This window comes from Talaromyces proteolyticus (genome assembly GCF_021365285.1).
Source record: "Talaromyces proteolyticus strain PMI_201 chromosome Unknown BGW36scaffold_7, whole genome shotgun sequence".
Classification (NCBI taxonomy): Eukaryota; Fungi; Ascomycota; class Eurotiomycetes; order Eurotiales; family Trichocomaceae; genus Talaromyces; species Talaromyces proteolyticus.
In genome coordinates, this window is record NW_025764283.1 from 770,978 (window position 1) to 797,622 (window position 26,645).

At 45.2% G+C, this 26,645-nt stretch overlaps 9 protein-coding genes and 1 non-coding gene across 10 annotated transcripts; 6 read left to right on the top strand and 4 right to left on the bottom strand.

Annotated features, from left to right (window-relative positions):
* Positions 1–377: 377 nt before the first annotated feature.
* On the bottom strand, positions 378–2,769 carry BGW36DRAFT_380368 (putative integral membrane protein). The gene is made up of 7 exons (XM_046216326.1): positions 2,419–2,769; positions 2,165–2,356; positions 1,792–2,117; positions 1,704–1,744; positions 1,582–1,656; positions 911–1,521; positions 378–860 (listed from the first exon to the last, which is right to left on the bottom strand). The coding sequence occupies exons 1-7, from the start codon at positions 2,491–2,493 to the stop codon at positions 567–569; spliced, it is 1,614 nt and encodes a 537-aa protein (XP_046071101.1). The 5' UTR covers positions 2,494–2,769; the 3' UTR covers positions 378–566.
* A 113-nt stretch (positions 2,770–2,882) lies between these two features.
* On the top strand, positions 2,883–4,036 carry BGW36DRAFT_297951 (uncharacterized protein; the record flags this gene model as incomplete). Its single annotated transcript, XM_046211394.1, has 2 exons — positions 2,883–2,968; positions 3,028–4,036. 2 exons carry the CDS (start codon positions 2,883–2,885, stop codon positions 4,034–4,036), a joined length of 1,095 nt encoding a protein of 364 aa, XP_046071102.1.
* Positions 4,037–4,092: 56 nt separating this feature from the next.
* BGW36DRAFT_297889 (uncharacterized protein) lies at positions 4,093–5,026 on the bottom strand (the record flags this gene model as incomplete). The annotated part of the gene is made up of 3 exons (XM_046211388.1): positions 4,093–4,627; positions 4,679–4,893; positions 4,952–5,026. 3 exons carry the CDS (start codon positions 5,024–5,026, stop codon positions 4,093–4,095), a joined length of 825 nt encoding a protein of 274 aa, XP_046071103.1.
* Positions 5,027–5,511: 485 nt separating this feature from the next.
* Positions 5,512–8,497, top strand: BGW36DRAFT_380374 (Dcp2, box A domain-containing protein). Its single transcript, XM_046216327.1, has 2 exons — positions 5,512–5,789; positions 5,866–8,497. Exons 1-2 carry the CDS (start codon positions 5,759–5,761, stop codon positions 8,337–8,339), a joined length of 2,505 nt encoding a protein of 834 aa, XP_046071104.1. The 5' UTR covers positions 5,512–5,758; the 3' UTR covers positions 8,340–8,497.
* Positions 8,498–8,770: 273 nt separating this feature from the next.
* On the top strand, positions 8,771–8,883 carry BGW36DRAFT_t38. The gene has a single exon. It is a non-coding gene; the product is annotated as a tRNA-Leu (tRNA).
* A 4,103-nt stretch (positions 8,884–12,986) lies between these two features.
* BGW36DRAFT_380378 (uncharacterized protein) lies at positions 12,987–13,782 on the top strand. The gene has a single exon (XM_046216328.1). It carries the CDS (start codon positions 13,086–13,088, stop codon positions 13,722–13,724), a length of 639 nt encoding a protein of 212 aa, XP_046071105.1. The 5' UTR covers positions 12,987–13,085; the 3' UTR covers positions 13,725–13,782.
* Positions 13,783–18,385: 4,603 nt separating this feature from the next.
* On the top strand, positions 18,386–19,614 carry BGW36DRAFT_408118 (uncharacterized protein; the record flags this gene model as incomplete). The annotated part of the gene is made up of 2 exons (XM_046219069.1): positions 18,386–18,913; positions 18,973–19,614. 2 exons carry the CDS (start codon positions 18,386–18,388, stop codon positions 19,612–19,614), a joined length of 1,170 nt encoding a protein of 389 aa, XP_046071106.1.
* Positions 19,615–21,800: 2,186 nt separating this feature from the next.
* Positions 21,801–23,159, bottom strand: BGW36DRAFT_397790 (Saccharopine dehydrogenase-domain-containing protein; the record flags this gene model as incomplete). The annotated part of the gene is made up of 4 exons (XM_046218332.1): positions 21,801–21,920; positions 21,956–22,096; positions 22,132–22,494; positions 22,527–23,159. The coding sequence occupies 4 exons, from the start codon at positions 23,157–23,159 to the stop codon at positions 21,801–21,803; spliced, it is 1,257 nt and encodes a 418-aa protein (XP_046071107.1).
* A 607-nt stretch (positions 23,160–23,766) lies between these two features.
* On the top strand, positions 23,767–25,329 carry BGW36DRAFT_297529 (FAD dependent oxidoreductase; the record flags this gene model as incomplete). Its single annotated transcript, XM_046211363.1, has 2 exons — positions 23,767–24,357; positions 24,424–25,329. 2 exons carry the CDS (start codon positions 23,767–23,769, stop codon positions 25,327–25,329), a joined length of 1,497 nt encoding a protein of 498 aa, XP_046071108.1.
* Positions 25,330–26,190: 861 nt separating this feature from the next.
* Positions 26,191–26,340, bottom strand: BGW36DRAFT_297913 (uncharacterized protein; the record flags this gene model as incomplete). Its single annotated transcript, XM_046211392.1, has 1 exon — positions 26,191–26,340. A coding segment is annotated over one exon (150 nt), but the record flags the coding sequence as incomplete, so codon positions are not given.
* Between the last annotated feature and the right edge of the window lie 305 nt (positions 26,341–26,645).

The following is a 26,645-nucleotide window of genomic DNA, read 5'->3' on the forward strand; positions in this document are numbered from 1 at the left end:
CGGGTTATGACGGTGCTCCTCCACCAACAATTGACCATAATAGCTGCGTTTAGGATGTCCTAGATATGGAAACCGCAGTGTAAGTCAATATGACCGCAATTGTGGCCGGGTGTATAAGGCCCAGTGCTTGTGTACATGATCACATAATCATGATTACAACCGAGGCCCTCTGGGACGCGAGTGCGAATCTCGCCGCTTGCATTTCTTCCTTTTCATATAAGTAGCTATTTCCAAAGTGAAGGTAAACTGAAGCAAAGTCTTCGTTAATCACCACCAAGCTAAATCAGAGTCCCCAAGTCGGAGAAACGTTATCTCCACGTGACTTCGTTATCGTGCTTGGAGAAAGCACTCTTCCGATTATTTCTTTTTTGGGCTCGAGGGGTAGCATATACTCCTATATTATTACCACCGACATCAATCGATTACATGTAAACTGTTTTGAGGATGCCACTAATACCCTTAATTGCTAATTATACAGAAAAGAAGCGGCGCCAAGGAAAATTCCCTACTGTTAGCTACGTGACAAAATAAAATATGCGAGGTAATAGAATCAAAGAGGCACCACTTTATGTACTCTTTCCTCCAGTAAGTCCTCTTCGCTCCTCGGTCGATTTGCGGAATGTGTCGTCGTCATCGTCATCACTGAATTTGTCGCCGTCTTCTTCGCCGACTGCGAAAATGGTCTCGCCATCAAGGGATTCGCGGTGTTGTGGTGCTGGTTGGACGGGTTTTGGTGGGACAGGTGATAGTTCTCTCTCGTGGCCGTGATTCTCGAAGTCATCGTCTAGACCAACTGCATCTTCTTCATCCAGTGAGTTTGCGAGTGAGCGGATTTCGAAGCCGTCATCATCTTGCGCGAGCTAGGAGCTTGTTAGTGAAGGTGTTCTATGAGACAGCAGGAAGTTTTTACCTCGTCACTCATGGCGAATCGGCGATTGTTTGCGGTTGGTCGCCACAAGTATGCGATGAAGCCAATGTCAAAAAGATAGACAATGTTCAACCAACCATCCAAGACAAACCATCTGCTCTTCCAGTGATCCGGCACAAAGTTTGCTGCGCTTCGTCCAGCAAAAGCAAAAGAGTTGATGAAGAAAAAGCCAAAAATAACAACAATACTACCAAGAATGCACCACCAAAGTTTCTTGTACATCATCGCTTTGGTCTTCTGTCTACGATCAATCAAGTCTTTCATCGTGATGTTTAGCGAGTTCAAGGTCCAGACATAGAACGCTGTCAGAGTTGCTGCAAGTGGCAGGATCACTAGCAATACCAAAGGCCCAGCACTGTCGGGAGCAATGGACAAACTTGCAACAGAGTAGATGACGCCGAACACGAAATGGGTGATCGCGAGGATTCTGACCCAAATCATTGTCCGTCCTAATGATGGCTTGACGACACCGTAGCCCATACAGACGATAAGCAAAAGGAAGAATGAAAATGAGTTTCGAGCTGCATTAAGCACTGCAACTATAATCATCATGACCTTGGTCCATGCATTGGAACCGTGGCGATTTTGGTAGTCTAGATGCCTCACTTAGCTTTCTTGATTGTTACTATAATTGAATTCAAATTCACACATACCGTAGAATATCCATGTCATTGCTTCCTCAACGACAAGGAAAATCAAAATAGCTGTAATATAGTTCTGAACAGGTACTGCAAACAATTAGAATATATCAGAAATAAATTATACTCATACTCACGAATGTCGTGCCGATTTTGAACGTAAAGGAAAGCCCAAAAACTTAAAATTGTCAGAGCCATACATATAAAGTAAATGGGAAAACTAACATTCCAATAACTGCATATACGATTGTAAGTCCTCCATAGAAGGGCAATTTCGGAATCTGGGCGGCAGGCAGTTCGCCGTACGCATTTCGGAACTCGACGACACCTGTATAGTCGTGCTCTGAATAAGCAAAAGTGCTGACGCAGTAAAACCCGGTCTTCTTCACTGGATAGTTTATTGCGGCAGGATCTTTGAGGTTGATGGCTTTCGATAAAATTGGGGATTTCGAGGCCTCGGTGGCGTTTTCGGCGAGGATAAAGGAGCCCAGCTCCTCCTGTGTACACAGTCCAGCATCGATGTTTTCTTGGTAGCATACAGTTGCTACACCCTGTCTGCTTGTTAGTCATCAACCTAAACGCCTTCAATCCAACTTACGTCGCCAGCAGAGACTGAGCGGCCTATCAAGTGCTCATCACCCCATTCGAAAACAACCAAACTGACTAAGGAGTCCTCCGTTGTTTCTTCGAGTTTATTGAATTTGGTGAGAATGAATGGTTCTACGTCGCCGCCCCAGGATTTCTGGCTGTACATCCCGGCACATTTTTGTCGATGAGCGTCATCTTGCTTCTAAGACATTCAAGAGAGCAATTAGTAAATGGGCTTGTAGAAGAAAGGTCCTCTAGACTGACTATTTCAACTTCATTTGCAATGACCCCGCTTGCCAATAGCGCAGACAAGCCCAGTGTCTGTAACCAGCCCTTCATAATGACTGGCAATTGCGCCGAGGGCGATTGAGCGAGAAATTTATTAAGTTAAAGAATCCAGCGGCGTAGGTGTGATGAAGTAAGGTATAAAATAATCTATCGCATCCCTTGTGAGCAGTTATAGAAGGAGAAAGGCTAAACTTAAGCAGAGCTGTTCAATAATAGAACGGAGCTGATGCTGGCGAGCGAGCTGGCATCTCCGGGAGGTTGCGTAGCAGGTGGGCCAATGACCGACTCTCCCGCACGTCCGCGGTGCACCGTGTGCACCTTTCCGCTTCGAGGTATGCGGGCAAGTATCACTTTTTCTCTTTTTTTTCTCCACTCTTGCTCCCATTATTGTGACTCTATGCAATGATCTGACCCGGTTTCTGATTGCAGATTCTGTAAACATGCCAGCAAAGGAATTCGTCAACAGCTGTGTCAGCTGCAAGGACGCCGAGGCGTCAGCCACAATACGCGGCCGTCCTCTATGCCAGTAAGTGGGATGTTCCACAGCAATGAAAAGCATGGCGAGGTATTGATAGAATACGCCAGGCCATGTTTCCTCAAATATGCAGGTGCAAAGATCCACCGAAGCATGACGAAATTCCGACCACAGAAAGATCTACCGCCCACAAAATTACTCGTTGCCCTCTCCCTCGGTACCTCGTCGTCTGCTCTCTTACATTTCCTACACAAATTGCGAGATAGTCAATCATCTACATTTATTGGCCGCGCTGGATTCGATCTCCACGTACTGGTGATTGACCCTTCTAGTGTATTTACCGATGTGCCCCCAGTCAAGGCAAATTTCGACGCTGTGAATGAAAATTATCCTGGCCACGAATACTCCTTGGTTCCTCTTCACAGTATCCTCAGCATCGATGAAGACATCAAAACAACCCTCCGCGATTTCGGGTTTGTGGATGATGAAAGCAAGTCAGAGAAAGAACGACTTGACTCTTTCCGGCAATCAATATCTACTGCCACAGCGAGAACGGACATCGACAACCTTCTATTAATCCGGCTAGTTGTCACATGTGCCAAGAAATATGGTTGTGAGGGCGTTGTATGGGGAGACTCTGATAGTCGTCTGGCTGCTAAGACCCTTGCAAATGTAGCCAAGGGCCGTGGCGGCTCTCTGACATGGCAGGTCTGCGATGGTCCTACGCCATGGGGCCTAGAATTTTGCTTCCCGCTTCGAGAGCTCTATAAATCGGAGCTGGACCTCTATGTCAAGTATACGCCCGAGTTACAGGGTATTGTCATTCCCGATAAACAGACATCAGAGAATTTGTCCACGCGTGATCTCTCGATAGATGCTCTTATGAATCAATACATTGCGACCCAAGGAGAAAAATATCCTGGAGTGATGGCTAATGTAGTTCGCACTGTTAATAAGCTCCAACCCGAACGTCGTGCCATTGGCGACACACGGTGTTCGCTGTGCGCTGCTTCTCTCCAACATGATACTTTATCTGCAGAACGCGAAGACAATGCAGAACGAATCTGTTACGCCTGTTTACGATCACGGGATGACATGAATACGGTTTCCAATACTTAATGCACCTGACATTACTCTATATAATCAGATCATGAACAGGCCGCTATGCACGCTATCTAACGTCGGTCATCAACAACTCCAGCTTCAAGGTCCCTCTGCTTTTGCTTCTTCTTGCGCCCTCCTGACCGACGTGATTCCTTCCGACTGGGGCCGACTGTAGGGGTATGTTCTGGTCTAGTAGGGCCGCGAGAATCATCCGTGCCGCCTTGTGGGATCGGTTCCAATACAGGATTTTCCGTATAGCCAGGAGGATCCGGCAGAGCACCATCTTCATACCTGTCGAACTCTTCTGGAATGCTCAGATCCACAAGGCGTTCACTCTGGGGTGCGCGGTGTTCTCTCTTGGCACGCAACTTTTCAGCTTTGATCGACTTCTCTCGGAGAAACTTTTCCAGGAGTACCGCATTGCGAGTGTTGCATTTATAGATGGCATCTGCAAGATCGCCGATGAATGGGACCAGGCCGATGAAAAAGTCAATGGCAATGTTTATCATCATCTGATAGTAGATCCTCGATGGAAGCCCCCCTTCAACCTTTTGGCATTCCCTGGCTACCATCATGGCCAACGCAGCGTCCATACCATCTCCAGCACTAGAAATCGACAATTAGCTTCCATCCTGAACTCAGAATTGTGTTACTCACAATGGTATTATTCCGATAACGCTTCCCCAGCCAAATCGAATACCGCACAGATTGAAAAGACTATAATCGAGCTGGTAAGCTCGGCGTTTGACACGGTTGAGGATCTTGGCATCTTGAGGAGAAAGCCCCGGGGGAATAGCCTTGCGGCGTCTTTGGGTTTTTTTGCCGAATGCTCGCCCAAGACGTGAGGCAGGAACTACTTCGAAGTACGGATCCTAGAGTATTTCAATATAAGCCTGTAAATATTACATGTTGTATATATGGTCAAGATACCTCTTGTCCGAACTTGTTCTTCACGTTTTCTTTCAAAATGCGCCTGCCTACGAGGGAAGCCAATTGTGTAGCCATGACTCCTCTGCAGTAGCTCTCGGAGACGCAGGGTAAATAAATATGCAAGGCCTCGGCTGAGAACAAAAACGAGATGGTGGACAGATAGAACTAAATACTACTCAATTTAACAGCCGGAAATATCGAGTAGAGCAAGACTCATTTCATAAAAATGGCAGAGAGGACGAAGAAGAAGAAAAAGAAGAAGAGCAGCGCCAGGACTGGGCGTCAAACAGGATAATGAAGTCTTCCTGCCGCGCGCTGTTTCACCCACGTCCCACGTCATTCCGCCCGCACAGACCACCCGCTTCTTGGTCGGGTGGTCCAGCCACAACAGGGGCGCAGTCAGAAGTGGCGCGCCATCCATGCGACCCGCAATTGGACGACCCTGCTGTGGCTGTGCAGAATGACCGCCGCTGCCCAACTCGGCGCTAGCCTGATCTAGCTGATAGCTGGGCCCACAGCCAACCACCTCTTCCCATCAGTGCTTTATTCCACTCTTCGCCCTCACGTTTTGCTGTCAGGCTACGCAATTTCCCATTCTGCTTGTCCACCTTTTTCACATATTCCCATATATTGGCAGATACAGGCCTGGATCATTTTGATTAGCCCAATCTTTTGCCACAAAGAGCGTGGTCAAGGCTCCCCGATCCAGCACTGGCCGTTGGTGTGCCTTGCCTGTGATCTCGAACCGACTATCCTCTGCCGGACGCTTATTCTCCTGCTTTGAAATGCCCAATTATAGTCAACACTATGACAGAAACAAGACTAAATCTCGAAGACTGTGGGTTTCGCAGTGCATCAAAGACACTAGGCTGAACGCTGTTGGACTAACTCAAGCTTCTTTTGTATCGCAATAGGGCTGGATGACCTGTGTGTCCGCTTCATTATCAACCTTCCCCGAGAGGAGCTCGAATCTGTCGAACGTATTTGTTTTCAAGTCGAAGAAGCACAATGGTTCTACGAAGACTTCATTCGGCCCCTCGACCCGGCCTTGCCTTCCCTGTCCCTCAAGGCCTTCGCCATGCGGATCTTCCAGCACTGCCCGCTGATGTCTCAATGGTCAGAGTATCACCATACGACGGCGTTTTCCGAGTTTCTCGCATACAAAACTCGGGTGCCTGTGAGGGGTGCTATCATGCTGAATGAAACGATGGATAAAGTGGTGCTTGTGAAAGGTTGGAAAAAGAATGCTAGCTGGAGCTTTCCTCGAGGGAAAATCAACAAGGAAGAAAAGGATCTGGATTGTGCTGTGAGAGAAGTTTTTGAGGAGACTGGCTATGACTTGGAAGCAGCAGGTCTCGTCAAGGATGACAAACACATGAAACATATCGAAATCACTATGCGGGAGCAGCATATGAAACTTTACGTCTTTCGCGGTGTTCCTATGGATACCCAGTTTGCTCCTCAAACGAGGAAAGAAATAAGTAAGATTGAATGGGTCAATCTATCTGACCTTCCTACCGTCAAAAAGAATAAGCAAGCACAGCACGATGCCGTCAATGCAAACAAGTTCTACATGGTGGCGCCATTTCTTCATCCTCTGAAAAAATGGATCGCTCAACAACGAAAACTAGAAGCCAAAAACAATGTACTGGCTCTTTCGCTCAACTACACAGAAGGTGAAACATCCATGGATGAAGGATTCGTGTCTGCCAACAATGGATTCACTCCAAGGAATGCACATATCCAGCCTGCTGTTCTCAGTGACTTGCCGGAAGCCACATCGTCAGAAGACGTTTCGTCACACCTGAAACGTCTTCTTAACATAGGAGGTTTGGTGCCGAATATACCCTCCGCGGCTCCGGCTGCACTTGCCGACCCATCAAAGTCGAATGCTTTGCTATCGCTATTACGGAGCGGTTCTAACGAAGTTGCAAGTCAGAGCGCATCTGGACATCTATCAAACCTGCTAGGAACGATTCCGCAATCTAACGCTCCCACGCACCCAGGACCTGATTATCGACAGTCTCTCGGCATTCCTAATCAGCCGCTACCTACTGGGAGTCATATACCTCCACAAGGAGCTCCGCACATACCACCAACCCCAATCCGAAACGTTGGCGACTTTCCACATTCACTCAACAATGCTGTTCCATACTCAGCCAAGCTACGGCAACCCGAAAACCAGAATGTCACCACTTACGGACACCCGCTGCCTCCTGGAAATCACCCCTCTCATTTACACCACAACCGAGTAATTGCTGCGCCATCTAACCCCGGACAGCAGCATACGGTGGCACCTTATCAGCGAACTGGGGATCCTGAGTTTGCACAGCAGATGAACACGGCCCAATTCCAGGGCCCCACAGTACCACCAGCCAGCAAACTACCCCCTCCGAAGCTGACAAGTCATTCACTGGCTCTTTTGAACGTTTTTAAAAGCCAGTCGCCTACACCCAAACCAGCAGTCCTGTCACAACCTAATACTGATCAATCAGCACTGCATCCCCAAGACCAGCTTCTAGCTCTACTCAAAAACTCTGCGAATAAACCTTCAGGAAAGCCTGCCGCAGAACTAGCCGCTCAACCAATACAATCTGCCCCAATACATATTTTGCAACGCCCGGCTGTGAGTACCAAGGCGGCAGCGAATGTAAAGGTTGACAGGGCTGAAGAAGAGGTCCTCACTTCTGCCACAGTATCTGGTCCATTGAAGACTCCAGAATTTGGCCGGAAACGAAACCCACACAAGGAGGCCAATGGCGCCAGCATTAAGGCCAACAAAAAGCCAACAGCACCAGCGTCTCCAATTACGATTTTGCCGCGGCCGTCAGTTGGCAGGAGGCATTCCCCAGTCTCGTCAGAGCAGACATCACACCCTTCTTCACGCTCCCTTGTCGAACAGGGAAATATCTCAGATACACCCAAGAATTTCCAGCCACAGATTTTGCGTCGTTCTCAAAAAATAGATCTTGAAAGCGTTCTTCCCACTCGAACAGTACCTGTTCATGAGCTATCTCACACGGAAAACCTATACGCAACCGGGAGTAAAGTTAAATCAAGCCAAGACAAAATTCTTCATCCGGACCGACGTCCTAGTCAAACCGCGGCACAGAAAGAAGCGTTATTGAATCTTTTTGGGAAATCCCCTAGCGACCGGCCTTCGCATCTAGTCACACCAGTTGACCGTCCTGTCTCTAGGAACCATCTAGATGTGACCTCATCCCCATCTCTTTCAGGCCCTGAAACAAATATCCCCTCCAATATTTCGAGGCTGGGAAGTCCCTCAGGCAGTGCCACTTCAAACCCGGCGGCTCATCGCGTAACATCGCCTGATAATAAGGCGTTTTTGCTGGGTTTTCTGCAGAATGTGGCACAGGGCAAGAAATAACTTAACCTGGCTTGTGATAGCACTACAAGCTTTACTTAGTAATGTTAATGTGGCTTATTATTACCAATTATATTAGTATATTTCCATAATGTAGTAGGGAAATGTGATGGCATTCGATTCAAAGACATGTATTGAAGTTCATGATTTACAGCTGCTCGATTTATTTGAATATATTTTCAATGAGCCAAATATGAACCCCTAATTTTTCATATGCCTAGAATAAATAAATAACATATGAAAGAGCCAGCTTTATTCGGGTCGAGTGGGTCAATTCGACAGCAAAAGAGCCTCTTGAGCAGCTGACCAGTTGACTCATTAGCGTCGTCTCGCCGCTGTCTTTTTTGGTACGTATGGTCGACCGCCTCTCATGGACATATGTACGGTTTGGCATTTCGTTTATGATGTTTAAGTTCGCAAACCCATACACCCATGGCCAGATGGCCGAGCAGTTATGGCGCTGTGTTCAGGTTATTATACATATAATGTATGAATCTGCAACTTCGCAGTGGAGAAATCCGCGTGGGTGCAAATCCCACTCTGGTCATTTTTTTTTTTTTCTTATTTGTCATCTCATTAGAAGGGATCTCTTCCCCCTAACGGCATTTTTTTTCCACAACCATCCATTCTCTCTCTTCTTACCTTAACCTGCAGCGAGGCTATAATTCACAACTTTTACCACATTACTGACCTGCCTATTCATGCTTACGATATACGACAGTTCTCTCCTCTCAGCGAAATTTTTATTCAATCACTCGTTGAGACACCATCATACAATTGCCACAATAGGTTGTCAGCAATAAAATACACTCTCTATACCACACTAAGAAGCCTTCCCCATAAGGGTGACCCTTTTCTGGTGTAGTGATATTTGTGGCCAACATAGGCACGTACACTTTATTATATCAATTGATGCTCTGGATGGACGTAATTCCGCATAGGATAACCCATTCTTGCCATTTATTTTATCGCCTGTTTAGGTACCTGTTATAATCTAAGGCATGTGTGCATTCTGAGTATATGTGGAAGATTGTTCTATCGTACATGAGAGGGACCTAGGGCTCATATATATAGCCAAAGGTATATATAGAACATCTATCTATAGCCTAAATGGTTTCACCACTGTGAAAGCCCTTTGATCGTGACACTAACGACCCTGGTAATCCTTGCATTCTGTGCAGACGGAATGGCCAGCGCCTAGGGAGGTCCGGCGATGGATCGTCAACGAACACCAGCCCATCGCAGTGTGTCGTCAAGACCACGCAGGAGATCAGACAAGAGAAAGACCGAAGACGGCAGCAGCGATACCGTCATGAGGAAGCGCAGATCCGAAAGGCGCACGAAATTAGTGAAAGCGGCAGTGCAGATGTGTTCGTAGGAATCAGGTTTCGAGAGACCGGCCGAATCAAAGCGATCTGCGCTGATAGAACGGGCTTCTGGTCACACTGCGCCTCCTATTTAGTATGCCCATCTTTCGAGTCTCAATGACCAAACTAATCGAGATAAGATTCCTTTTATCCTATTCTAGACCGAAAAACGCCTAATGACTTCACGAAAAGTAAGACACCGCCAAGTACGACATAACGTACATATTCTACCCGCAATGGAGCATTGAGGAGACGGGTTGTTCATGTATACATATCATAATAGATTTTCTGTTGGAATTATCATCTCATTCAATTAAAGAACCGGACAAGTTATGCTCATGACCCGTACTACTGTCACCCATTCTTTCACGCGATGTTCTGATACTGCATCCGACATTCCATCATAGTGTTTCTCCATAGAAGAGAACGGAGACTGAAGACACTGATGAAATATTTTACATCATCTCATTGAAGTATCAATGATTGATCTGGTACTGGATGACTCAAAGACATCCTCCGGTCGTTCCCATCAAGGGGTGCTGTGGTATTACACACACGCCAAGTGGATTTTTTCTACTCAATACCTATCAAGGTGGAAGACTCGAAAGCAATCCAGAAGCTAATTTTCCATCGAACAATCTTTCAGCATTTTATCGGAAGCAAAGCTCGCACATGCTCACTCGCGGACACCATGCGGCTGCCAAACGCTATTTCACCCATCAACAGGCATATTACAGGGAACATTGCAGTTCCAGAAAAAGGCCTTGCGTTCGCTAAGGAAAAGTTTGCTATTGAACTGAAGTGTATCGTTTTTTTTTCTACAACAGGCTTACAGCTCGAGATAGAGCTTGCCAGGCAGAGTTAGTCATGGTCTTGGACGATGGGAAAGAGAACCTACTGTCATATATGGCCGAAAATACCTCGATAAAGATCATAGATCACGACTTTGCCAATGATAAGACGTCATGCAGTGGAGAGCTGAATGGTGGCCAGCCTTATGGTAGCTTTTATGTACTCAACGTCATGATATGGGGCGGAAAGGAAGGGATTCCTGCTCAGTCTTTCACATGTCCTACACCCAGATCCACTCCGTGCAGATGGAGCAACCCCGGAGGTGACTATAAAGAGATACTGCTCTTCCACATCTGCATTTCTCTTGACTTTGTCATCATAGCATCCACTCCAGTTGCCAACCAACTGACCAGGTGGAAGACACCACTTTCGAATGTCTGATTCGGGGTAGCTTTGAACCCTCGGACAGAAAGTTAGCTAGAATCAACCTGTTCGATGACGGTGAGCGGTAATGCACGATCTTAATCAGTCAATACCAGAAATTTTCAGGTCTTCCTGACGAGCCATGCACCTATTGCCTCGAAGCATTATCCAGTGAGACTAAATACCTGAGATGTCGTTCCTGTCCGTCTGGCAAATTTCACTGGTCATGTGCGCAGAGCTGGAGCCAAGCAATCAGTCGTCAAACGTAAGGCAATAGGCTCTTTAGATGCGAGTGGTGATAAGACAAACCCGTACATTTTCTTCATACCCTGCTAACTGTGCTGTGCAGTCGAGAGGGAGCAAAGGTTGATCTGTTCTGGGAAGCTGACAACGAGAATACACCAATCCAGATCTGGGAACCGCGATACAAATCGTGCCCTGAACCCACCGCCGTCAGTAGGAGATGCTCTCGTCGATATCACGAGCCTTGAGCTCCGCCGTGGATCACAACTCCGCAGGCATCTTCTCATGGGCTATCCAATTCCCAAGGAGCGTCCGATTTTGTTAACTACCCAGTGATTCCTTCTGAATCACCGAGGCCGAGGCGTAATGGGCGGAAACGCTAGACCGGAATCAAAATATAATCGGATCAAGACAGGTAGGTGTAGGCAAGCCAGATCACTGGTCGATCCACGCTACCGAATTAATTGGAGTCAACCGTGCGGTAGACTTGATCGCCACTCTGGTGTGCAGAGAACGACACCCAGGGATCGTTCCAGGAAAACCAGTGACAATCCTCAGCGATAGCAAAGCCCTCGAATAAATCAGGACAGCGTATTTTTCGGTCTATCCTCAACACTGTGGAGAACCTGAAGGCACAGAAAGTACAAATTCGCCTCCAGTGGATCCCAGGACACAGCGACCACGCGGGGAACGACACCGCATATCGACTCGCAAAAGATGCAGTAAAATTTCAAAGATCACACCCTTCCTAGAATTTACTCTTTTGAGAAAAGGGATTCATTCACGCACAGATCATGCGAGAGTGGGAAGAGGAATGGCACATCTCTTAGCACGATTACGAATAGGACACTGCTGGTTAGTGGAATTTCTGAAACTACATCGATTCGATGAAGACGACTAATGCGAATGTGGCGGATTAAATTCGGTTAAACATGTTCCAATTGACTGCCCCAATCTCAGTTCTCGACGAGTAGTACTACGAAAGGAGGCCGGGGAGGCGTTCAATGATATATCAACCTTGCTTGGATGCAAAAGCAAAGGAGTAAGCTCTAGCCAACACAGCACAAGCAAAGCAGTATTGGACTTCGCAGAAGCATCTCAGAGATTTCGAAGCGGTGCGTCAAGCAGCCATAGCTTAATAAACTCGGGGACATCATCCAACACAGCCCTAGTTATCAAGGGCAGGAGTTAGGTAAGAATAGATAAGTAGGAAACGGGAACTAAGAAGAGTCAACCACTGGCCCCGGTGAGGCTTCAAATTCGTCATTAGGAAGTGTACCATTGTATTACAGTGATATTCTAGATAGGCAGCTCTAGTTGTTGTACCTGGATGTCCTCCAAGGAGTTGAAACCCTGAACTGAGGTGCAAATGATGACGATATTCTACTGAATCTAAGAACGCAGATACATACACCTATTTATAGCCGTAGTAGCTGCTGTTGCCTACTAGGCTACCACTGATAGCCTAGCAGTATACATTTCACATGATCTAGGATCCGTTCCAGAAAAAAATGAAAGTTCGAATGAGCAAACTTGCTTCGATATTCAGACATGTGTGAATTCTTGAGACACTACTGAATCTCGTAAGGTAGGGCTGAACTGAGGACAATTCCTTTAGTACTTTAGGAGCAAGTTTGTCCAAGACAAGCAATTAAGAAAGTTGCAATTATCTCAATTTATTCTAATAATTTTGGTGGTTTTTACCGGGTAACATCACCCCACTATCTGACAGTAAGTTCACGTGTCAGACTGCCACAAGATAGAGCATTTTAGGCAGCGAAGCTGTTATAACTTCCCCTCTCTTTGGACGACCTGATGTTAGTCATAGCAAATTCCACTTCCTTATTTATTGTTTTGGCTTGACACACATTGATTCATCCACTGCCTCCGTGGAAACCAGATTCTCTCACCGATCTTGTGGAAGATGACTGAAGCAACACGCATCACTCACCCTGATCAACTACGGGAGCTCTATCGCACAAGACTGTCTCATTTCAACAACGACGCATCCGAGCCGTCATCTGAACTAGTCTCGCAGACACAGCAGGTGAAGCTAGTTTTATTGCAGCCTCTCGCTAATGTTGATATACTTGAAGCTTGCCGTGATCTAGGTTCGCGCCAAATTCGCAATAGCAACGGTCTCCTCTGCCCTATTTCAAACCACGAATATCTCGATATCCAATCACTGAGCAAGGCTTGGCGGCAAGCATTCACAAAAATTCCTCCCATTCCCCGACTGATATTTGATCTTGTTCTACCGAAAGAAGATGAGAAGAGCAAAGGTTTATTTCAGAGAATATACTGGGACACTGCCATGCCCCAAGAAGATAGTATCGGTGTTCGGGCTCGAAATGTTATGAGTCTCGCTATTACTATCGCCACTGAGATGAGGATGCGATCGAATGTGGATGTGTCGTTCGAGGTTATATATGACGAGATGGAAGGGGTGTCGCTGAAGGGAATGGCACTGCTGAAGAAACAGCTTCTTGCCCTGAGTAAAACCAAGATTTCTAAATTTGAAGATAGGGCCGCAGGTTATAAGGACCAAGATAATATAGAATGAGATTCGCGTGACTAACAATCCCTAGCTCGTCTATATATTTCTCTTCATTCGGATTGATCACCGTCATTTAATTTGATTGAGTTACGTTATTTTTATTCTAAGATCAAAACCCAGTACACAGTGGAAAAACTGAATGGTAGAAAGAGTTGCTACTCTCATATTATCAGAAGTATATCCTAGTTATATGGGCTTAGTTGGATTTTGAGGACTTGGGTTTTGATATTTCTATCCAGGGCCTAAGGCTATGGCCATCTGTAGCAAGATTTTGGCCCGCAAAATATCAAAGTAATACCCATCTTAGTTCTTTAAGGCTAGATTTATAGAAGGTCAAGTGGATATTAGTGCTAATAACGCATACATCTTAACCAGGAATTATCACTTCTGTTATATCATACTTTATGTCAGTCATAACAGAAAGTGGTAGGACAGACGAATGTATACATAATTATCATAACAGAGCGCTTCAATCGCCACTATTCAATATGGAACGGTAATTAGGCTTTATCCTTGTTGAGATGCACTAAATCCAGGCCTTGGGCATTGCTTAGTGTCAATCAAAAGGAAATCGAGGCAAGGAATGTGAACGCTGACCTGGGAAGCGCCAAAGTTCTGCAATGGCTATGGGATGCTGTGACAGCGCCAATATTAGACGCTTTAGGATATATGGACCAACATTCAAGCGATCAGTGGTCATATGTCTGGTGGATTCCAACCGGTTTCTTAACCCGATGCATCAATAAATCATTGCCAAAAACTCACCACTTCTTCCCCTTACATTACTATCTACCATACAAAGGAGTAGGCAGTTCATCTGCTCTCTGTGTAACCTTCTAAAGGAAATGCAGAGCCAATCTCACAATGTGATATCTGCACGTTTTTCTGGTCCGCGTTCACACTATTGAATTCTGATAGACTAAATCACCCTCCTCTACAGTTTTCAAACAACTGAAATGTTTGCAGTTTGGCAATGTGGTCCAAGCAAAGCAAATATATCAAGGGCATTAGATAATGATTGTCGGGCATCCTAATTTGTCAGATTGAATTATGTCGTAAAAGCCCTGTCCAGATTCTAACTAAACTAGCCCTTTTCTTGCATGGTCACATCATTACTGTCATGATCTAAGGGCTTTCACCATAGTGAAACCATTCAGGCTATGGATAGATGTTTTTTTTTATATATCTTTGGCTATATATTAGAGCCCTAGTGGCAGAGTTCCAGGGCGAGAGATCAAAAACAAGAGTCTATTCATTTAACAAGACGAACTCTGAAGAACTAAATCTAAGCAGTGCGGGAGCTCAGGATTATATTGAGCTCCCAAACTAATCTATAACTGGCAGGGCATGTCCTGCAGAAAACCACAATCTGTATGGGGAGGTGGGAGATCTCCTGCAGAAATATATCTCTTGCCGGAATCGTCCTGCCAAACCCTAACACCTAGGTCCCTTTCATATACTGTTAGAATAACCTTCTACATATTATCAGAATGTATATATGTGTTGGCTGATTTTAGTACAAGGAATTTTAGTGCAGTATTAGTTTGTTACTAAATTGCAAGGGGTAAGAAGCCTGAATTTTGAATAACTGAAAACTAGACCTAATTTATACTCAATTTACTAGTGGAGCTGATCGCTAATAATTACCCAAATAATGGCAAATTCTCGGAAATTGCATAGAAAAAGAACGCGTTAAACCGTAGTTTTGACATACCGTTCAATGGCGCGTTATGCCGCACTAAGCTGGCTGACAATATGCCTTAGATGTAAAAGCCGGCTAGGGCACGGGTTAGCGGGGCACGTGCCTCATAGCACATGTCGGAATATTGGGACTAAGCATTTTGGGCATTTTGAACCTATTCCCAATATGCTTAGTGCCAAATATTCCGACAGTAAAAGCGGTGATAGAATTCGACCGTAGCCGTCCGTCGTCGCACATATTTGTTACTGTCAGATTAGCAGAAGTCTAGTAGAGGATTACTCGGGGTCGACTCGGTGCTGATGCCCAATGCCCAATAAAGGTCACGTGCATATAAGCATAAAAGCACTGAACTGAGCGGGGTAATTAGGAAACAGAGACAATGAACAATTAATTCTGGACTGCCATATATATATAGTGTGTAGTCTAAACCAATCGGGCAAGATTGCCATCATTGCCAATCCAACAGTTACATATAGCGTACCTACATAAATGTAATGTGCGACGCTAATGCGCTCAGTGCGGTGCTGCTTTATGCTCAGCTTGGCTCAGGGATCGCTTACTGAGTATCCTGTTTTGCTTAGTGATTTTCTATTGGCGCAGCCTTCTTTATTTTATCATTCTTAGCTTATAATTACTCTTTTGCAATATTTAGAGCTCTAACATCATGTAACATGGATACGTCCAGGGAGCATATTTATGCCGAATCCGGCAAGACCGGGGGGCTCCGAGATATCTATGGAGTCAATTGTGATACATCATAAATAATACCATATGACCCCGGGGATGATACAAGTATCCTTCACCTCGCAATATATGCCTTGATCTAGCTAGATTAGGTATTAATGACCCGAGGAAGGTACTCAGGCATATAAGCTTGGTTTCCAACCCGGAGGAGGGGAACCCAGGCATATCTTCTATATATTTCTTGATATAACTTTCAATATAAGCCTACTTGCCTTCGAATAGCCTTCGGTTCGAAGTCTTCTATATCTATATGATCTAAACCGATAACTACCCCCCTTGGGCCGGTAGACCTGCTCTTTAGCCTCAATATTAAGCGGGAAGCTTCAACTCGCCCACATCTAGTCTTTTCAGACAACCCCGGACACAGCCCTGCCAGACCGTGTTACAACTACCAACTTGATAGATTGCTAGGTTCATCAGATATATTTAGAACGCATGTTCAGATATAAATCAAAGATTCTAGAAATGAATTTTATCACTATATTTATATTATAAATAAAGTTTCATAATAATACTGTATACTATGATTTTTAAATTAATATTATTAATTTACGAAACTATCTTTTTTCATAGTGTCCCTTGGCACATGTTTCAAATAAAAATAAATGGAAGAATAAGGTGTTAAGCTGAATGTGCAAACCACTGTAAGGAAGAGCTTACTCACTCGTCCTTCAATCGAGTCACGATTATCATCATTATATGCCAGACATGTCCTGGGGTGACTCCAGCCGGACTGTATATGTACTGAGCAGTCAGTCCTTGTATTTAAAAGAAGCTTTAATCGGATTACCATCGCTTATATAGTCATATTTTTCACTCAAGACAGCCTCAAACTATCTACCCAACCATAGAAGCTATTACATAGAGTTAGGACCATATAGTATACTATACCTCCAAACAAATAAGTCAACTGTTTTCAACTTCAATAGTTAAACCTTGCGATAGCAAATTTTTTATATAAAGATTGACGTATTTAATCTAGAAAGCATCTACGCAAAGATAATAAGCCTAGCTCTCACATACTGCATCATATATACAGATTGACTGTAAGTGATTCAACCATTTAAAACCAGCTTTCTGCAAAACATGGGAGATCACGTCGACCCTATGTTTTACGTAAACGATAACTTACATCTAGACAACCCCATAACTTCTCCAATAATAAACACCTTATCAAAAAATCATACACACCCTCTGTGCTAGATAAAATCACCTATAGATTCAACAGACATTTACATGCCCAACTAAACACTATCCCCTAATTTCAGCAGTATTCTATATAAAGAAACACTATTATTAATTTTTTCATATTTAAAGATAGTTTCATCAGAGCTAATATCAAAATTATCCGGCTATAATTTCAAAGAGGTGACTTTTGAAGGGATAGCCTGCTCTTCAGCCTCACCATGTTTAATTGTTGTGTTGGGAGCCGTTTACTTATTTTGTTTTTGATACAAAAATTAGTGTATTTAGCTTAATGGGTATGTGCTCCTTTAGGAAGTCCATTCTACGCTACGAAGTGAAGCTGGCAACAGATGTCGGGACTTACCAGTAAGCAATCGAGTTTAGTGCCCGCTTTCCGGGGATTATAATAAGTTTTTGTAGTTGATGGATTACCGAAAGCAAACTAGTGTAAGCCGCTTGGCGGTTAATATACATCTAACCAACAACCCTAAAATTAGACTGCGAGTTAAATTTCTCTATGCCAATACAGCTTAGCTCTCCTTTAAGTCTTGAGAATATTCTATTTTAAGCGACTTGGACGAGTTGACTTATTATCTTCAGCCCAGTCTTTGAATAACATCTGAACTGATTGGTGACAGCATCCTCAAGAATCCGCCCGCGCACGTGTGCTGACTTTTGTTTCATAACACCACTAGTGCTGACACAGGTAGATACAACTCTGGCATATCAGCCAGGCTGTTGTACTATGCGTGGAAACATCTCAACTAGTACACAGAAAACAACTGACCGCACTCGACTATGCCCACTGCGGCTGAGCCGGGAGAGAGTAGGATATTGGGGAGGATTGAAGCACTATATGCAAGCCTATCAGGAGTCCATCGAACTACAAGTGCATGCTTGTCAAAAATAATATATGAATGCAGCTCCTGCCTCACAATTCTATGGCAATTACATCTGGCAAACAAGCAATCTATTACTTCACCTCCTGAATTATCACTTTTCTGGTTTTAGCAACTTTGGGATAGCTTCAACCAACATGATGCTGTTCCCTCTTCTTGCAGTGCTCCTGCAAATCTCCTCAGTATGGGCAGCTCCCATGGAGCCATCGGTCTTGGCCATCCCCGTGCGGGACATTATCGAAGGAGATCTGTCCGCTCATGAGGCTCACCCAAACTTCGAGCTATACACGCGTTGGCTTGAGACCACGCAAGGGTCATATATTCGACGAGACCCTAAAGCTGCATTTACCAAGTACTCCAGGATCGCTTCAGTCGACTGCCGCTCACACGATGCGACCTGCTTCTTCACGAGCCGAGTCCCGTTTACAGACATCACAGAGTCAAAGAGAGATCTCGACCTTCTCAATAGCGCGCTCGCGGAGCAATTGCAAGCGAGAGATTCAGAAGTTACAGAATCTCCAGCGGCTTTGGCCCTACGAGCTCTGCAAAAGCGCTCTGGTTTCGCTGCCACTCTTTATGCCTCTCTTCACTACAAAACGTATCATAACCTAGGACCAGATAACCCAGTCGCTGGATTTCAACACTATATTGTTTGGGATTTAAAGGTATGTACACTAGGAGGCCCTCTTAGAGGAAGAGAAGGAAGTGGAATAACATAAACTAGTGCCAAACAGTACAATTCACCAGCTCGGGCTTCCAATTGACAGGTCATACAGTTAGGGTGGATACCGAAAACAGTGTTTCAGCCGATTTATCTGGGACGCTCATAGGAGATGATCCTAATTCGGGTAACCAACACTCTGTCTTTATTGGCATCGGGTTCGTATGCAGCTTGTTCGGTAATAAATGCTGCTTAGCAGGCAAGACGGTGCAGAATTATGTTGGTGGCATTGAGACGTGGGTGCCGAAAACAGAACCCATTGAGTGCGTTGCTGCAAGAGATGTCTCGAACCAGAATTGCGAAAGCTACATTGGTGGTTGGTGTGGCGTGCATATCAGGCAATACCAGAAGAATGAGGGGCCCGGTTTGCGCCCAGAGAACTATCGCTTCGACGTCATTTTGTATGACGGCGAGCAGGAACTTGTCGGCGAATCAGAGTTGCTCAGTATCCCTAGCGGCGAAACAATGCAAGTCGGGAGCACCTTACCATATACGCTGGGGGTCACAGCGCCTCAAAATGACCCCGATGCCGTATACATGTCCTACAATGGCCAGAGCTGGGGAAGCAACGACCAAGACCATCATTGCGATTTTGGAGGGTTCGATAGCGGCCATAGGGATGGCGATTGTGGATTTTCATGCTAAATAAGAGAGCCAGATCATCGCGGCTTAGAGGAGTTGTTCATGGCCAATCATTTGTCTGCGTGTTTTATAAATATCATGATGTCTTTTTTGAAGTCCACTCACTACAGAGCTCAGACTGAGACACTACACATTAACAGACACAAGATATATATACTTCAGTGTTCTCTCCCTCTCTTGATGTCTTGTACTGCTTATATGTTGGTCGGGCAGGTCTTTAGAGATTTGTTTCACATGAATTTGTAATATAATTCATGAGGTAGCATTCTTGACTGAAAAAGAGTTTATACACTAGCTCAGCATGATTCTGATTCGCTTCACCCAAACCTAGTAGTGCAGTTCAATTCCCTAAGCAGGTAGAAGAGACAATCTTATCAAACTAGAGAAATAATAAGCCACATTTCTTCTCAGAAATCCCATGAGTGGAAAACCCGAACTCTGCTTCAATCCGTTGTAGGTGCAGTCCGTGGCAGGCTTCACCCAAGAATCTCTCACCATAAAACATTTACTCAACGTAAAGCATCGCTGTTGCTCTTCCTTTTCTTCCCTAACTCATGATGACTGCCATTCCTGATGGAAAAATATCAAATCCACTTTTGCTCCCAGAAATTGTTGGATTTGTCGTCGACAATGTTTACATGGTGTCGGATCTTTGACTTGTGCCTGTGTGAACAGCATTTGGAGTGTGGCAGCTTTGGAGAAGCTCTAAAGGGCTCCTTGAATGACATGCAGTTCCGAAATTCCCTTTATTCTCTGGATCCGGCTCCATTTGTAGGGGTGAGAGGCACATATGTCAAAAGCTACAAAACTTGCCGCACGTCGTGTAATTGAGATACAGTGGTGGTATGCCGCCGATCCTTATTTACCGCCTCGTGCGGCCCCAGATGTGCGGTCTCGGGAAGATTCTGAGGAGCACGTGTGGACATACAGTTATAAAGATGATACCGGAAAGGTGATAACTCGCATGGGCACACTGAAGCAAATGGGAATGGATAAGGTCTCACGACGCTAGCAAGTAGAAGGAACATGCTGTGGAAATTGGGGAGCTGGTAGCTACTTGGGAAATGCAGAATAGGTAGCCGCATTACTGTGTATCGCGATGATGGGACGGCGCTCAATACATATACTTTCCTTTGTACCATTCGCCTTAGACTGCAGCAACTTCCACTTCACTCTTCTGCCTGCTTTACAACCCCCGCCTACCACTAGTGCAGAGCTTTTGCGCTTGGGATCTGTCTGTTGGCATTCGCACCCTTCTCCAGCAAAGCCACATTTAGGGTCGGCGACATCTCAAGTATTTCCAGGATACGTCAATTTATACATTCAGATGGACGAATCTTTGCAAGAGACCGCTATATGATGACATGACCGAGCTAAATATTAAAGAAACTGAAAAAACACAATATATGGTATTTACGAAAAGATTGTTCTTGTGAATGATTTAAATGTCATGAGAGTTTCATAGTGTCCATTTTCGGCTATTGGACCGATTTAGTAATTTTAGCAAAGTCCAATTGGGCCGTTATGGAGTCAAATCCTTCCGTGACGTAATGTGCCTGGTGCACAACTGTAGCTCTCCCTCCGTCTTACACTACTACCACTTCCTTGATCTTCCACCTGTAAACTCTTCACGTAACACCGAAGCTTGGGAATATTTCCAGCCCAGTCAGCTTCCAATTGGTTAAGTGGCGGTTGCCCTACTGGTCACTTCTAGATCTTGCTACGTTGTTAAGCGCCATGTTGAATAGTTTGCAGCCTGTAGTGCGGTTCATCTATCTTATCTCATTCTCAGACGGTTGGCAGCTAGCAGGGGCCGGTCTTGCCGGATTCGGCATCAGCATGCTCCCTGGACCTATCCATGTTACAGATACCCGTACTTGATGAAATGAAGACATTCTCTAGCTTAAAACAATAATTGGACTTGATGACCGGCTTTTTAATTTATTTACATGGTATATAATTCTATATTTAATGATGGCTCACTTTGGTCTTAGGAATCTCTTACACGAGTTTGCAGTCTGCGTGTCGCGTTAGACGACAGACCGAAGTGTGAATTCATCACGGCGACCACCGACTATATAGGGAGAGATAGAGGTATAAATTAGACCTAGAGATATTTAATTATCCCGGGCCGTAAATATTCATGGTATTGATTCCAACGAAAGTCGGTGGTTACGGTATCTGTTCATCTACTCGTTGACTGATTCAACTATCTGGTCCTGTGGGCAGCCGAGTTTCTGCATAGATGTGAAGAAGGCCTCTGGCTCAGCCCAGTCCTCAGGACAATATACACCAGGCTGTCCTCGTGACTGACCTTCAAGTGCCAACAGCGCGAAGGCCGCACAGCATGCTCCAATCGAAGTCGCCATGCTTCTCCTAGGAACGGGTCTTTCTCATCAGTGGGGGTTCGTCTGATAACCACTGCTGGTTGTCCATTTCTAGTACCCACACCTCGGACGAGCAGACCAGAACGGTGCGGTGCTCGCTTTCCACGTGCGGAGTTGATCAAAAAATGAGAACCTCGCCCGATGTGCATTCACCCTTGCGGACCTGGTCTATCATGCCCCAGAGAGCGAGATTCCACGGTTTCAGTGACGAGACACCGTGCTTATCTAGCTGATACAAATCATTGAGCGTGATGTCCCCACCGCGGAATTGTGCGATGATTACACCAAACATGTCGCTCCATCCTTGGGACGATTTTCTCTGCATGTTCTGGAGAAAATCGACAGCGACATCCATAGAAAGTGTACCGGAGTTGACTGCAGCACCAAGTCCTCGTGCAAAACCATTAAATGGTGCTGGATTCAGAGCACCTGAGGTCCGGATTCGATTCACATTTGGAAGTCGACGAGGCAATGTAACTGACTCCGGATGAACGAACTCATAAAAAGATTGTTAGAACCTTTGAAAACCGGAGCATAGGATGTTTCGATCCAGTTCTCATGAATCGCTGCCTTTCCGTTGTCCCAAGTCAAGCAAGGTCCGCCGGTGATATGCATAAGATGCACCAGAACCTCTCTGCCCAAGTCCCCTCCCTCCTCGCTGACGAGCCAGCAAATATCGAGACTATCAACGGTATCAAGCTGTTGCGGAATTTCAACTACAAAAAGATTGGTCATTCCAGGGGATGCACCACAGTTTATATAGCAAGAAATGCCTTCCTTTTTAGCCCGCTCGTGTAGATTAAGTGACTCCTGCGTGCTGTGGACATCGTCGGAATAGTCCAAGTAAGGCACCTTTGCATCGATGCACGCAGTGAGTACAACTGTTGAAGTTCGATAGTACGGTTGTGCGCCTTGAATTACAAGGGCGGCGCCAGCAATGGTACTGCGCAGCTCATTGGGATTAAAAATGTCGACCTTTCGTGTAGTGATATTTCTACCGGGTAACTTGGCAGCAACTCGACGAAGGGCGTCCTCGTCAGCATCTGCAAGCACAACGTGTACATCAGTTGCTTTGACAAAGAACCTGATGGCTTCGCCACATATCGCGTCCGCGGCGCCAATGAAGATGACTGGCTTAGGGGTATTGGACGTGTTGGTCATGTTGCGGTAGTTGAATATGTCGATTGAATATGCTTTGGCTTCAGAGAGAGACGGAAATTATGAGTTATTGAATCTCTATTTCTAGACTGCGAACTTGCTTTATCTACATATGCAAAATGGTGATGGCTAGTCAATTACCCTCATAAGCCTGTAGGTTAGATCGTTCTTAAGGCAAGTCGTTATTTAATCTAGAATACTGTGAATCAACCGGCGGCTCCGATTTAGGGTGTCTATTCTTCTGCGATGTCTAATTTTATATTATCGACAGAGAAGAAAGCAAGTTGAATGATTTGTCAACGAGGCTGGTGACGTATTTCACTAAACTGTGGTAAGAAGCGGAGCCGCAACGGGTCCGAGAAGAGCCAAGCAGAGCCAATATCATGGTCTGTTTAATTGTCCTTCTAAAAGCTACGGAGACTTTTCCGCTGATCAACTTATACGATTTGTTGCTCGTTTTAGACTTGATAAGCATGCGAGGTTATATATATGAAAGACGTAGCGCTTTACTTTTCGGTGTAAGAAATGCTCATATCATATCCCTTAACGATTCGTTAAATTCTATTAAAGTGATTCAAAGCCAAATCCCGCAGCTCATCGTGAAAAAGACATGGAGACCCCTGAACTTCCACAAGAGCTTTTGATTAAATTGGCCGGCCAAGTTGTACAAGATCCCGGAGTACCAGTACCGAACCCAACTGTTTCGGCCTGGCAAGAGCCAGCACATCCTATTGCGACTACTCAGTCAAAGAGTCTTCCGCAACTGGTGGACTTCGCCATTATTGGATCTGGAATCACAGGTTGCAGCGCTGCCAAGACAATCCTCGAGTGTGACCTGGGCCGGGTCAAAAAAGTTACCGTGTTTGAAGCTCGCTCTCTGACGACCGGAGCGACAAGTCGCAATGGAGGGTTCTTGTTAAGCCATGCCCCTCAATTCTACGGGCGCTTTGCGGATGCCTTTGGAGCCGAAGCTGCTAAACAGATTGCCATCTTCTGTGATCGCACCCTAGAAGAGATCATACAAATTGCTAAGGCTGAGAATCTTGACAAGGTAAGCGAGATCAGAGAGGTCACAATGGTCGCTACCTATGAAGATGAGGAAGGTTTTGCTGAGGCCAGCCGGTCTGTTCGCATGTATGAAGAAGCTGTTCCGGCACCTAGGGAGAAATATGTAATCATCGATGGAGAAACAGCAAAGAATGTAAATCGTCCTATAACGATGGCACTTGAAAGTCTCAACACCTACATGCTAACCTTCATGCAACAGGAATATCATTTCAAAAAGTCCAAGGGTGCTCTCGTAGTCAAGTCCCACGTCTGCTGGCCATACAGGCTGATCACCAATCTTCTCCAGCTCCTTCTTGAACGTTACCCAGAACGTTTCACAGTCGAAACTCAAACGGCAGTGACTTCAATAACCGTATTTCAGGATTCTAATATCGAGTACCCTTACGTTTTGGCAACACCTCGTGGGACCGTCAGAGCTGCCAAAGTCTTCCACTGCGTTAATGGCTTCACTGGGCACCTTCTACCCAAGCTTAGAGGCCCACTCTTTCCTACACGACTATCCATGTCAACACAGAAGCCAGGTCCCCAATGGGAAAATCGGCCCTTCTCATGGCTGTTTCACTCGAAACAGTCATGGGACCCCAATACTACCTTGGTCGAGCAAGGCCTATATTGGATGCAGCAAAATGCCGAGACCGGTGATCTCTTCCTGGGGGGAGACCTACAGAGATTGGACGACTTTATAGCTTCTGATGACTCAGTGATCAGTGCCGACTCTGCGGGCAATCTTACTACCTTACTACCCAAGAGGATCTTCAATGAAGGGTGGACGAACCCTATAACTAATGAGTCGTTGTATTCTTCCACAGCACTTCATCGGGTTTGGTCCGGAATTATAGGCATGACTGCTGATCAAGTTCCAATTGTGGGAAGTGTGCCAACGAGTGTGAGCGGAAGGAACATTGACAAGGGTGAGTGGATTGCTGCCGGCTTCAATGGATATGGCATGTGCCAAGCCTGGCTATCAGGCCAGGCTATTGCTCGCATGGCTTTGGGAGAACCAAAACCAGAATGGCTTCCTGATGTCTATCTAAGCACTGAGAAACGTCTGACAGACAAGGCCATGGGACCGGACGCTGCTCTAGCCTCATTTTTCTTCAGATGATTCGAACTAGCAGGAACAAACATCTCAGAGCAGGGTATCGCTACGAGTGCGTTGTCACTGATGTTCCAAAGAATTTACTCCCATGAATAGTTTGTGAGTTTTAAATGGAATTGTAATTTTTTTTGTACATCATGGGACATTGGGTGACTCATAATATATGGTCCATTCAATTTTTTATACCTTTTCCTTTCTGTCGTTCTATATATGGTCTACTCTAATTACCTTTTCTGGTTCTAGTCAGTAGGTTACTCTCGTGCCGTAGTCTTGTGGATTTGAAGACTTGCCTAGCCCACTCCATTGCCAACTTCTCGATATGTACTCCTACTGGTCGTGCAAAGATGAAATTCAGCGACGTCATTGCCATAACTATTCTCCGACTTAAATTATTCCTTGCTGAAATTTACATATACCTATGAGCTCTCCCAATGCCATGTTAAACAGTGCCATTGTAAATCCTTCTGAAACCCCGTCCTCTCTCATCGCTTTAATCGCTTCCAGTGTTTTGGGAGGGATGTGTCTCCGCATTGGGGCAAAATTGAAGAAGGCGAGTGTGGAAGTATGAAGGAAGTTTCGAATGTATCTGTATCCAAATTAAAGAGGAAAAGGTTGATTGTTGTATTATCTCATTACGTTGATAATGTTGCGTTGTAAGGTGTTGAACAAGTTTACTGGTTATATGGAGATTTTTCCAGTCCTATGGAGATAGTCTGTCTCAAGTTCACTGAAGTCAAATCCCTCATTCGAAAATTCAATGCTGCATGTCAATATACGCGCAAATAGTTTGAAATTGTTTCAGGTGAAACTAGCATTAAATAACTTACCTCCCATTGCAATTCCAAGTAGAGATTGGACATCCGATAATTATGGCAAGGTGTAACAAAAATTAGAGGCAAGCTCTAGAACAGTGATTAGGACCAGATCCATAATCATGGACCACTTGTCGCCATATCTGTCTGTGAATGTCCTGAAAATCAGCGCTCCTATAGCGCGAAGCATAAGAGGAACGGTAATCCCCTTTTACAAGCAGTATGTTAGTGTGGGATCTTTATACGCTGATAGTCGCTAATCGCATCTGGAAACCGAATGAATTATATATCTCTATGATCTTACCTGGTTTTGATTAGGTGTCGGTTTCTATTAGCTATTAACACAGAGACCTGACTTCATGTCCATTTTGGGACTGAAGTTTATTGTTTGTTTTTTTGTTTGTTTTTCGAGAATTCGTGATATAAGATGGGTCCTGTAGATGGTGAAAGACTCTCGCTCTGTTAGATTTTTGGTCGATACTGGCCCCTCTCCACATTACTAGCTGCTTG

Bases quoted from the DNA above. Each gene is read 5' to 3' on its own strand.
- BGW36DRAFT_380368 (XM_046216326.1), bottom strand. From the start codon at position 2,493: ATGAAGGGCTGGTTACAGACACTGGGCTTGTCTGCGCTATTGGCAAGC. The intron at 2,357-2,418 runs GTCAGTCTAGAG...TGAATGTCTTAG, and splicing joins TTGCAAATGAAGTTGAAATA to AAGCAAGATGACGCTCATCG. The intron at 861-910 runs GTAAAAACTTCC...ACAAGCTCCTAG, and splicing joins GATTCGCCATGAGTGACGAG to CTCGCGCAAGATGATGACGG.
- BGW36DRAFT_380374 (XM_046216327.1), top strand. From the start codon at position 5,759: ATGACAGAAACAAGACTAAATCTCGAAGACT. The intron at 5,790-5,865 runs GTGGGTTTCGCA...GTATCGCAATAG, and splicing joins AAGACTAAATCTCGAAGACT to GGCTGGATGACCTGTGTGTC.
- BGW36DRAFT_380378 (XM_046216328.1), top strand. From the start codon at position 13,086: ATGACTGAAGCAACACGCATCACTCACCCTGATCAACTACGGGAGCTC.